At 30.3% G+C, this 12,643-nt stretch overlaps 2 protein-coding genes across 5 annotated transcripts; both read right to left on the bottom strand.

Annotated features, from left to right (window-relative positions):
• Nucleotides 1-1,797: 1,797 nt before the first annotated feature.
• On the bottom strand, nt 1,798-4,060 carry LOC106753597 (cyclin-J18). 4 transcript variants are annotated; one of them, XM_022777575.1, is made up of 10 exons: nt 3,879-4,060; nt 3,711-3,797; nt 3,452-3,634; nt 3,256-3,354; nt 3,149-3,166; nt 2,881-2,951; nt 2,673-2,799; nt 2,531-2,591; nt 2,310-2,403; nt 1,798-1,967 (listed from the first exon to the last, which is right to left on the bottom strand). In XM_022777575.1, the coding sequence occupies exons 2-9, from the start codon at nt 3,774-3,776 to the stop codon at nt 2,321-2,323; spliced, it is 708 nt and encodes a 235-aa protein (XP_022633296.1). In that variant the 5' UTR covers nt 3,777-3,797; nt 3,879-4,060; the 3' UTR covers nt 1,798-1,967; nt 2,310-2,320. The 4 variants fall into 4 exon arrangements, with proteins under 4 accessions (XP_022633296.1, XP_022633297.1, XP_022633295.1 ...); XM_022777576.1 differs by having other exon boundaries at nt 1,798-1,970; XM_022777574.1 differs by lacking the exon at nt 1,798-1,967 and having other exon boundaries at nt 2,262-2,403.
• Nucleotides 4,061-8,806: 4,746 nt separating this feature from the next.
• Nucleotides 8,807-12,134, bottom strand: LOC106753620 (type IV inositol polyphosphate 5-phosphatase 9). The gene is made up of 8 exons (XM_014635443.2): nt 11,783-12,134; nt 11,536-11,702; nt 11,287-11,394; nt 10,874-11,201; nt 10,461-10,645; nt 9,731-9,839; nt 9,393-9,544; nt 8,807-9,210 (listed from the first exon to the last, which is right to left on the bottom strand). The coding sequence occupies exons 1-8, from the start codon at nt 11,801-11,803 to the stop codon at nt 8,961-8,963; spliced, it is 1,320 nt and encodes a 439-aa protein (XP_014490929.1). The 5' UTR covers nt 11,804-12,134; the 3' UTR covers nt 8,807-8,960.
• Between the last annotated feature and the right edge of the window lie 509 nt (nt 12,135-12,643).

Here is a 12,643-nt window from a genome sequence, read left to right on the forward strand (position 1 = left end):
GTTCAAAAGAAGTTGTTGATTGAAAGATGCCTTCTTCGTGCAGAAAGATAGCCTAAACTACCCACTTATACTGCCTTTGCTACCACTTTCGTCTCTGCACCATGACTTTAAACAAAAACGTTTCCTTAGGGATGCAACTGGATATAAATGTGTTATTAACTTGTGGGAAGAGACGCGAAGAGCACCGATGATTGGCGACAGAGCCTTTGGGTGGTCCTCCGGTGGCCGTTGAATGGCGACCGACGGTGGAAACGTGATGGGGCTTTTCTCATTGGGAGGGAGAGTTTCTCTCTCTGGGGTTTCTTTCTCAGTCTCTGAAATTGCAATTTGAAATCTGAATGTCTTCTTCCCCTCTCTTCATACCCCTCCACTAATCCACGTCATTGTTTATTTTTTTTTTTCATAAATGTTGATCACCCATAATGTGACACGTGGCAGTGTAAAAAATTTGTCACATTCTAGATGTCAAAGTATCATTACCCGGACTGAAAACGTAGAAGAAAATGTTTTTAACTCTAATTTAATTTAAGTTGCATTTCAACTCCTTCTTTGTTATATAAAGGTTGAATTTCACCTTTTGGTTGTTCTGTATCGTTTGTTGTTTTTTCTTTTTACTAAGGAAATGTGATCTGATTTTAGGTATTTTATTGATAAAATATTTGTATTGTGTATTTATTTAACACCTTATACCATGCCTCTTCAGAATAAGAGTCTTTAGAGTTTAACCGAAGATATAGATACAATAATAAAAAAGTGTTAGTAACATTCTTTTTAACTTTTTTTTCCTACACAATCTTTCTTAGATTTTTTTTAAACATTACAAAATTCAGAGTGAAAACCGTTAAATAAGAAGTGAGACATGTAAAATTGTGATTTTAAATAAATTTCCACAATTAACTGATTTTTCTTTTAAAAAACACAGTAAAGAATGTGCTGTCACCATTTCTTACTCATTATCATTTCTTTTTCTCTTTCAAAAGAATTATTTTATTCATGCAACGCTATCTTTTTTTTATTCCATATTGTTTATACAATCTCAGATAAAAAATTCCTTATTTATAAAAAAGCTTAATAATGTTGAGTTTTTAAGAACTCCGGTTCTATTATGTAAAACTTAAATTTCAGAATTTTAAGAATGATGATAGTTTAAAAATAATAAGATCTAGTTATTTTAATATTTATAAATAGTTTTATTATAAACTAGTTTTATTATTTTAAAACATAATTTTTTTAAATTTTTTTTTTTTTGAGTTTTTTATTTTTCTAAAATTTCTTTCTTGAGTTATTTTTTTATGATCAGGAATTACCTAAATAACCATAACAAATAAGTTTATGTTTTCAGTTCTGTTTTCTCTTGAAAACTAGTAGGGTATAAAAATAAATGACCATTTATGTATTGTAACGTAAGTCTCGAGGCCTTCCAAGCAAGATATGGGTCAAGTCAAGTTAGGTTAATGGGCTGGAATTCAACAGGGACATAAGGCCTAATGCCTCTGCTTCACTTAGTCAAACGTAATTAAAAAGTTTTGTTTGTATAGAAATAACATCCTTCTCATTTTAATCACTATAAGTTTTGTTTTGTGACTTTTAGTACTTAAACTTTTCTCCACTACCATTATACAATATAGTCTTCACCGTTTACTCGAAAGCTGATGTGAAAAATTGTAGTATGATGAGCATCATTGAATCATGGGTTTCTGTTTAGGTAAGTGATGAATGATATATGGCTTAGTAGCACCAATGTTCATCTAAAAAGAAAGACATAGCCCACTTGCAAGTAATTGAAGCTTAATAACTGGTCACATGTAGCACAATGTCTTCCATTACTAACTGGTAAATGGAAGAGTACTATCTCTTCAATTTTTTAATTTTGAATGTTCTTCTTTGATATGGCTACATATATATATATATATATATATCCTCAAACTCTTCTGCGATCCTGAATGACTAATTTCTTTTGCCGCCACCTACTTCAGTACCATTCACACAACAGAGAATTATACAACTTATCCAAAACACAATTAAGCTAAGAATATCATGTATCATTTCATTAAACACTATTATCATACATGTAAATAATTAGGATAAATAAACCAGAAGACAGGAGTTAGAATAAGAATCCACATTTTCGATATACTATACTCAATCAGCTTCATTAAACTATTTTCATTGGATAATAATATGCACACTTTATGCAGACAATTGATTTTAGCTATCAAATTCAACAAAATTTAGTAATTGCATAGTGCACTGATGGGGGGCCAGATTCCAGATATTAAAAGTGATTCATTCTTTCGAAGTCCACTGACCTGATCATATCTCAGGAAGGACGGAGAACATGCTTGAGAATCTTGGTCACCAATCTTGTGATATCAGCTTCCTTACATGAGGTCACAAAATTTACTGACAACAAAATCTTTTTGTTACTTGCTCATGATCAGTGCAAAAAGTTTGTTCATACGATCGTGTTAGAAAGTCGATAGAAAATTAAACAGGAAAACTATATTAGAGCCGAGATGCTCTTTCTTACCCCATGCAAGAACAGGAAACTCCCATTTCTGTTTAGGGACCGTGATTACGTATGACGTAACCTGGAGAAGTATGTTAGAACTTTGCATTAGTATATAACTTCATAGTACCTGGAATTTTGAAATAAGTAGTAGGGAATATACCAAGATTGACGCAGCAAGGGACTTAGGGGACCTAAAATGAACCGACATATCCTCTTTTTCATATAGAAGATCCATAATATCCATGCAAACTTCAATGCTAATCAATTCGCCAACTTTGGCCACTCCCCTGTTCTCAACCATTCAAAAGCGTGAATCAATGAGAAGACGACTGAGTGCAAGCATAGAGATAAAAATGAGTGAGACTCACCTGAACTGAACCCAAAGATCTTCAAGGAAGAAGAAAGCAATATTTGCTGTACCAATCTCAAAATTCAAAACCTGGGGGAGTGCCAAACCGTATCAGGATCAGCTCAACTTCAAAAGTTCATAATACTGATATCAATTGCAACACAAAAGTTTTGGTGGTCTCGGGAACTGCAATTGAGACCTTATATTTGCGTATAATTTTCCACATGATCATGGTATGTAAAAAAAAAAAAAAAAAACACAAACCCAAGAGTGAGAGTTGATGTTACCTGCATGAAGAGGACCTCCTGCAGAAAAAAGTAGGTAAAAGAGTGAGGGGATAGAAAAAGGAGAAAATGCTCATGATTATGAGAAAAGAGAGAATTGGGTGACTTACTGCTTCAAGGAAATTACGAGTAGTGAAGTGCTGCTCCTTGATGGAAGTGTCAGCCAAGGACTTGAAACATGCAATGGAGAGTGGTCGAGAATTGTGTATCTGCATGCATGAATGCATGAATGCATTTTTGAGTGCGATGCGAAAAGAAGGGTAACAGAGAGGCGAATGAAAAGAGAGAAGCAACAAAGGAAGGCACTTTGGTAGAAATCCACAGAGAAATAAGCGCAAACAGCTGCAAGGTGCTCTGGGTGACAGGTCGCAATAGCCAACTTGAAGAGGAAGTTCCATCAGCTTGTATGAAGGTTGGAAGAGAGGGAACGAAGCGATCGGCTAAGAAGGAGAACGCAGAATACTTAACAATGGGGGAAACTTGGAGGCGCTGCCATTGCAATTACAGAAACAGGATTAGAAGAGAGAAACATCAGAAGAAAGAGTGAAAGAGCAAAAGAGGTTACTTCAGCAGACTGGATGAAAAACTCAACCAGGGGGACCCGATCCATCTCTATCTTACTCTCTTCCATTAATTCTTCACAAAATTTGTCCTGCTATGATTTTCTGGATTGGATCAATGCATGGAAATCAAAGAATTGAGACGAAACTTGATAGAGCTTTTTGTAATTTACCTTTTCTTCATCACTGCTCCAGCTGAAGATATTGAGTTCTCCCTAGAAATTGTTTTGATCACTCTTTCTCATGATGGGGCTTCCTGCATGCCATCTTCCTTTAGGTTGTTCAAAATGTGGATTAAATGTCCTAATTTTGTAATTCTTGGAAATTTGGATACTTTGAACAAAAGTGGTTCTTAGACTTGAGAAAGTGGAAACGATGAATGAATCTTGAAAAGAAAAAGCTCTCCTTCAAATGGTGTTAATTTGATTATCTAGAAAAATCAATGTTCTTTCTTGCCAGTCAAGTTACAACCATTTGAAGACTTTGATCTCGTGATGTCTGTGATATTATGATTTCTTTAGAAATGAAAATCAAGATTACACTGTGCTGTTTCAATGTGTGAAGATTGAGTGATACACTTAGCCAGTACACATGTGTGCTCGAGAGAAACACTATACATGTGAAGGCATAAGTGTTCGTGGTTTTCTTAATTAGCAATAATATCATATGTCACATTTTTACATATAAGAGTAAAATAGTTTAAAAAAATCTTAAAAGTAGAAAATTTTATAGTTTTTAAGAAAGAAGAGAGAAAAAAAGTTAACAAGGATAATGTCAAATGAATTGTAAAAAATTTAAGTATGTGAAATAATCATTTTTCTTTCTTAATTAGTCTATTTTTGATAAGTGGAGAAAGCACCATAGTGTGTGATTATGTTCTACGAAAATTTTGGGTTCAATCTTTTGAAATGAAGAAGCAAATGTTGGGATTGAGATGCTCTATTTCCAACCAATCTTGTGTGATTGTTATAGACTTTGTTTTTTATTTGAGTATAAACAAAGCTTTTAAGTTTGTAGTGTTTTGATAAATGCTTTTATATAATTATATTTAGAACATTTATCTTATAAGTCTTTTACTTAAACTTTACTTCAATCAAATTTGATGTTAATTTAACTATCAAATAAAGAATTTAATATTTTATTTTCTTTAATATATTGTTAGAAAGACAATGATATTTTAACAATTTTTTTAATAATTTTTTTAATAATTTTTTGATAATAGATTACATGTCACTATTTTATTGATTCGTATATTTAAAACGGATCAATTGTAAACTATCACATAAACAATTGTAAAAAGGTTATCAAAAGAAATTGTTAAAAATAATTTTTTTTACTAAAAATCTAAATTGTTTTCGTACAAAAAGAGAAAGAATTAAAGAAATTGGTAGAAAGGTATTTGAAAGATGAAAACAAGTAAATTTTGAGTTTAAAAGCCAAACTTACCATTCTTGATTGGAAATTTTGAAGCCATCATGAAAATTATAAGGCTGAGTGTGAGCAAACTAAGAATGAAAATGAGATTGAGCGTGATTGGATGTGAGAGGTCTTAATTGAGTCATTTTTAACAGTGATTTTAGGGAAGGAGTTCGTACATTGGAGATTTCAGACCTATTTCTCATATAGTGGGTGGATATATGAAAGTTTTCCCTTGTGCTTAAATGACTCTTCAACCTAATTTTTTATTTTTGTATAATTTCTGCTTTCTCTTTTATCTATGAGTAGCTAAGCTTTTTGTTATTGGAGTTTTACTAATTTCTCTTGTATTTTACTTATATATGTATATCAATTATTTTGTGCTTGATCAACACTAATGTTTTATGTTTTACTTTTATTGTGGATTTTATCCAAAACTTTTTAAACTTTCCATTTTACTATTTATAAGATTTGATACGCTTACTAAAAATTAAAGAGGTAACAATAACATTCAAATTAAGCTATATGTGAGAGTAAAATTTCAAAATTTCTTAATATGATGAATATAATTCAACTTATTAACTTTGGTATTACTTATGGCTTTTTATACTTATAAATGATTAACTAAAAATTGCTGATGGATAAATTAGGACGACAGCAACAAAAATCAACCTAAAAAAGCCTTGTGTTTTCAACTTTTATTATAAAAAGGGTTAAATATATTTTTAGTCCCTATACTTTGAGGGAATTTTGGTTTTAGTCCATTTTCATACTATAGTACAATTTAGTCCTTCAACTTTAGAAAACTCTGGTTTTAGTCCTTTTTACCAAATTTTTTTAACTTTATTTGTTGTTTCAAGAACGTTTTATTATAGCATTTGGATTGTTTACACTGTTTTGACACATTTTTACTTCAATGTTATCTGAGAAATGCATTTAAAACAACAAATAAAGTTAAAAAAATTTGGTAAAAAGGACTAAAACCAGAGTTTTCTAAAGTTGAAGGACTAAATTGACCATAGTTTGAAAATGGACTAAAACCAAAATCGCCTCAAAGTATAGGGACTAAAAACATATTTAACCCTTATAAAAACAATAAACTCTAATGGCATGAAAGAATGATGACATAATAATTTTTGTGATAATATTAACAATTATTTCATTCAATAATATATCTAAACTAATAAAAAATAACTAACAAATGTAAAAAGAAACTAAAATAACTTCTTTTAATAAGTAATAGGTTTAAACCCTTTTTTATCCCTAAGTTAAGTTCTGATGTTCAGTTTAGTTCCCGCTTTTAAAAATGTCAACTTTTAGTTCCTATGATATGAAAAAATGTATTAATGAACAATAAATCACAAGTTTTCATAAAAATGTGATTTATTGTTCATTAAGTGCTGTCATGAGGACTGATTTGATACATTTTTTCATATCATATCATAGGGACTAAAGGTTGACATTTTTAAAAAACGGGGACTAAACTGAACATCAGAACTTAACTTAGGGACCAAAAAGGTTTAAACCTAAGTAATAAAAACATATATGCTGATAAAAAAAGTAATTAGAACATATACTTTCAATAATCTTTTTCTGATAGTGTAAAAGTTTTGCAAAGATGAAGTAGATATAGGATCTAAAACACGAAAACATTTCTAAATTAAAGCATAATATTTTAAAATATAACTTAAAGTTAACTCAAGTATCCAAACTAAGTGTTTAAACCCTATAAAAGCTTTGCTAGTGCCCATTAATGCAAACTCGGGTTGATATGAAGAACAATAGACAAAGTTTTCTGTATGGTTGTTGTGAGCATGTTCCCTCTAATTAGACATCGACACGTAGGTAGTTTCTTCTTCTTCTTTTTTTCCTTTTAGCCAAATATTCAAAGAATAGAATGAAGAAGTTGATGATAATAAGGATAAAAAATGAAGCATTAGGGAAAGTCGGTTTTGTAAAGTATTTATGGAAGAAAGTTGAAAGTAAAAGAAATAGGATTATTGTTGAAGCATTATGTTATTATTATAATCACGTAATATAACCTTTTATTTTATTACTTTTTTGTTCAAAGATTACACGCCTCATCAACCAATTCTATCTGCCACAAACATACCTATATATAAACCCTATTTTTTTTCTCACAACTTGCATTTTATAAAAGAGAGATTTTGTTCATAGATAGGGAGAGAAGAGAGATAGATGTAATAAAATAATAGAAAGGAAGAAAAAGAAACTATGCATTGTGTGTAAATAGTATCCCTTTTATAAAATGATATCTCCATGAAGATGTAGTTTAACATTTGCTCATATCATAAATAAAAACTATATATTTTTTTTTTCTATCTCTCTTTTTTTTTTCTTCTCATGCAATGAGGACAAGAGGATGGTGTTCCCACTTCCTATCAAATATAGAAGTTGTGTCATTAACTTGCTCAATAATTGCTTATACATTATCTTCTTTCAATTTTTAGTGCTTAGTTTTCTTTTATATTTTGAACATCATACAGCTGGAATCCTCCACCCTATTCAATTTTAAGTTTGCAAATAAATTACATGTGGGGAAAAGTTTAATTTTTTTTTATAACAATATTTGAATTTATGAATTATGACACAATTGATTTAATTACTGGAAATCGTTAACATAATTTCAATTTCAGAAAAAAGAATCCAATAGTTATATATATATATATATATTTTGCATGTCGCCATTTTTTAAAATAAATATAATAATCAAAGTTATTGATTTAATCTCAAGTGAGAACCTAGAATAAAGTTTCTAATACAAATTAGAAACTAATAACATAATTAACTCTTTAAAAATTATACAATGTAAATTAATCTAGTATACATACAAAATAATATATAAGAATAGCATCAATTATAAGGTATTGTTTATATAATATAATAATAAATTTAACTATGATACTAATTTTAATCACACTTTTTCTATGCATGTTTCTCTTTCTTTAACATTATATCTCTTTACTTTTTCTCATCTAATTAAGTCAAGAGAATTATTTCTCTTTTTTATTCTTCTTTTTATCCATCAAAGTACACATAATCCTTTTCACTTTTTCTCATTTATTTTTATCACTCATATTTATTTTCTCCTTATTACTCCTAATCCAAAGTAAAGCATCAAATAATGCAATTTTTATCTTTATATTCACAAAACGTTTTTCTTATCTTACAACATTTTCCTTTAAAATATATGATAGAATAATCGATAAGGTTTCATGAAAATTGTCAAACTTTTTATTACATAAGAAAAAATTGAAGAGTAACCATGATGATCCATTATATAGACAAGATAAGAAAGAAAATAATACAAAAATTGATAGTTCAAAAATAATGAATTTTAAAAGTTTGAATTAGTAACTATTGACATTGAAAATGGATGACTAAAAAGTTAATTAATTAAAATTTTCTCTCTCCCATTTATTTAGTTAACTAAAAAGATATTTAAGACTTGAAAGTTTGATTTTGAGATTGGTAGTACTTCTATAGGTTTAAATAAATAATATAAATAGGACCACACTACTTGAACATATGAAAGTAGGTTAAATTGTATTGGTGAGATGTATTAAAGAAATGGAACTCTGGTTTGGTTGAAAATAGGAAGCTTCAAGAATATGTGTGGGATTATAGATTATAGATTTGAATGTTGCATGACATATTTCCACCTTCTGCAGGATAATTTAAAAAATAGCTACATCATCTTTAACTATATATAATTTCCTTCATCACATCTAATTAATTCCCTTCTCAATTTCTTCTTTAACTACACTTTCAAATGCGTGGATGTACATAACAACACTAATTATACTAATCATTATACATTACAACCGAAAACTTGCTTGCTTTTTAGATACAAAGTCATCATCAGTGTGGGAAACTTCATCAAAGTGAGTCTTAATTTGTTCAAATCTCTCTGACAGAAACAAGCTTTCAAAGCTTTTCAGTGCTGCTGAAACCCTCACTTCTGCCATAAACAATGCCCTCACAGGCCTGTGATCTGATAGTTTTGACTCACTTCTACCATACTCAATTTGCTTTAAACCTTTGCCCAGCCATATAATTCTGTCACACCTATAACATCAAAATTTCCAAACTCATTCATATAATTAGGTTAAAAAGTGAGTGTAAATTTGCTTTACTTCTTAATTATTTTAGTTTAACAGTATTCTTTAACAGAATTTATTGCTGGAACAATGTTGTTTTAAAAACAATTAATTAGCTTTAATCAAGATTTAGGCATGAAAATGTCTTACCATGCTGGTGCTCGTTTCTTTGTTGCTTTTTTGCAGTGACAACATCCATAGTACATGTCAGAATTTGGGCAATACTTGTAGGTTGGGGCAAATTTGATTGTTCCTTCATGCCATCCTTTCAACATGTTTCCACTCATCATTTCAATCATTAGCTTCAATTTCATTGATTCAATCAAGTTAGAGAACATACAGTTAATGTTCATTTCCCAAATAAAACGTAAGAAGTGTAAGAGAGTATAATTAAGAAGATAACCTTCGTCATATAATTAAAATGAGTGATCAAGGTTATACTCTAATATGTTTGTGTATTTGTACTTTTTATTCATGGATTGACACACCTGATCATGTTTTAGTAGGGAGTCCCAGTCTTCATTTTCAACAAGTAAGCGTGTTGTTTCTTCTGGTAGAGAAATTCTGTAGTTTAAATCTCCCAGCAGTATTACGTGGCTGCACAACATGCTCATATCATTAGCTAAATATGCTTAAAGTAATACAACTTGTAAGTCAAAGTAAAAGTAATTTAAACTAAATTCTGTTTGAATATTGAGTAAAATTAACAAAATGGTTAAAAGTCGGCAGAAAGTAAATTCTAATTTAATATTGAGTAAAGAGGTCAAATGGTTTTATCTTTTTAATCATATATATTTCTATGTCTGTGGATACTGATAGGTGCAAATGTCTTGTGTTTTATTCTAATTGACACCTCTTTGCAACTTTTCACTAATTAATTAACTCACAGTCCTTCTTCAGTTACAGACAAAAGAGCCAACAAAGAATAATATTCTAAGTGTTTTGGCGGCCTTCAATGTTTAGTAGGACAAATTCAAAAGCTGGAAACATACAATGATGGTTTCAACTGGCGATTAAGTAGCAAATTCTTTAATTTAACAGCCATAAAAAATAAAAAACAACAAAAAAAGTTATTCAATATTGGAACCTTGTTTTCATGATTTGTTGGGAAAGGAACCCAATTACTATTAAAATAAAACGAAAAATCAATTATTGAGGTTGATTAGTTGGAGGGTTTGCAATTAACAATGTCGGGACCTTGTTTCATTGCTTACTTACTTATGATCAAGAATCTTTCTTGGCAGATCAAGCAAAGGACCTTTAGGAAAGCTTGTCCTTGAAAATATTTCAGAAACATCAGAGTTTCTGTGCCTCTCATCTCCCTCTCTCCCTCCAGAAGCTAGGTGACCACACACAAAGCAAAAGCTTGTTTCATGTAACACAAATCTCACAGACACAGAACCCTGCAAAATCAAATCAGTCACAGTAGAAAAGTTAAATAAACTTAACCAGGAAGACTTATAATTATTATTCCTAACCAACTGAAAGGAGAGAATTTGGACACTGAATGAAGTTGATGTTGACAGTGATGATGAGCATATAATTAAAACTGCAAGGTGTAAAACCAGTTAAGGTAATTAATTATAAGGTAATGAATATGATTATGAATAAGTGGGGTTTGGTTAGGTAACCTTGTTCCCTAAGCAGCCCATGATGCCACATCCGACACATGAGACACTTGGATGTTGAATGAATGGACGAAGGTGTCTCTTAGCCCATACAGATATCATTATACCAACCATTTGCTTGCTAATGATACATTGAAAATCTTGTGGACCTGGACTATCATTTTCTATTTCTTCCTTTTTGCAGCAATTCTTTTTCTTTTCATCTTTTAAATCCCTGTCATGTGTGTTCTTGTTCAGGGCTTCTCTGATCATGGAGTTCCACTTTGTACAGATCTTACTGTTTTCATACCCCAACACATTGGATGCTTTCAGAGGCACAATTTCTTGAAACCTAAACAGTTGAAAACAAACAATTAAGGATGTTGCACCACATGCATGATACTAAAGAATTATCAAATGAACCTCATTTTTCATACCCTAGTACATAGATGTCACAGGACTTGTTGCATGTCTCCAACAAATCCTCCATGTTCACTCCTTCATCTGGGGCAACCCCACCTACGTTCCATGTGCTCACAAAAATCCTTAAATCATTAAAGAAAGATCATTTCAGAAACACATATATTAAGATACTGCATTTCATCCTTCTTATGTGCAGTGAGGGAGTTGTGAGAAGGATATATAATAAGACACATAGAATTAATATATGATGTTGTAATTCTTACTTGTACTTTTGTGTATCTTTGTGATCATTAAGAATTGTTCTGGGTCTGAGTGATGAGTGAACATTAGCCAACAGGGGTTCTGTGTTACTTGGATAATCTGCTATAAAATTGCTGCTTCCCACTCGCTTGTTGAGTATCTTATTAGCGACTAATGCTGGCCACATGAACTAAGGAAATTGTACATGCAAAAACGGATTCATGTAAGTAAAGAATAGGTAAGAAATTAGAAATGAATATGTATACTTACTTCAGTTAGCTTTCCGGTCATGGTAAGAAACAGTTGTTTGTGCTACTTTTGGCGACAGACAGGAAAATGATCAGAATGACATGACAAGTTAATAGATGAGAAGAGTGAGAAACTGATGAGAATAGGAGGAACAGTTCATTTAATGTGACGTGCAAGAGGATATACCCTTTGGAGATTTTGGATATGTTATAGGGAACATTTTGGTAGCATTGATTGTTTCAGAAAGAGAGAGAGAAGAAAGGAATTGTTGTGTTTGATGATGAGTAGAGTTATATATTGAAGGATATGCTGATGTTTGTAAATGGTTGAAAAAGGGTGCAAGTGGGAGTAGTGTGGTCCATCACAAGGTATTGCATGCTAACATTATGAGGACGTTTTCAATGGTGGAAAACGAACACATATATTTTGGTTTACGACAAGGTTGAAATTTGACTGCTTTCGATCACATTATTATAACTTTGTCTTAATAAGCTCATTATGCACAAAATGGACCCAAATATATAAATATAAACGACTATATTAATACAACTTACTCATTCTTTATATCATTCAATAGCCTGTATAAAAAAATTATTAGTTCATATTTTAGAGTTTTTTAAGATATACATTAGTTACGTCGATTTTTACTTATATAAATTCAATATAAAACATTTTTTTAATTAATACCAAATTTATTTAAATAATATATGTGAATAATTTTTTTAATTCTTAAGTTAAATTTTGAAAAAAATAATTTAATTTAAAGTTATTTGTAAAAGGTATATTATATTTTGCGTGTGTATATATATATATATATATATATATATATATATATATATATATATATATATATATATATATATATATATATATATATATATA

Source organism: Vigna radiata, unplaced genomic scaffold (assembly GCF_000741045.1).
Source record: "Vigna radiata var. radiata cultivar VC1973A unplaced genomic scaffold, Vradiata_ver6 scaffold_134, whole genome shotgun sequence".
Taxonomy (NCBI): Eukaryota; Viridiplantae; Streptophyta; class Magnoliopsida; order Fabales; family Fabaceae; genus Vigna; species Vigna radiata.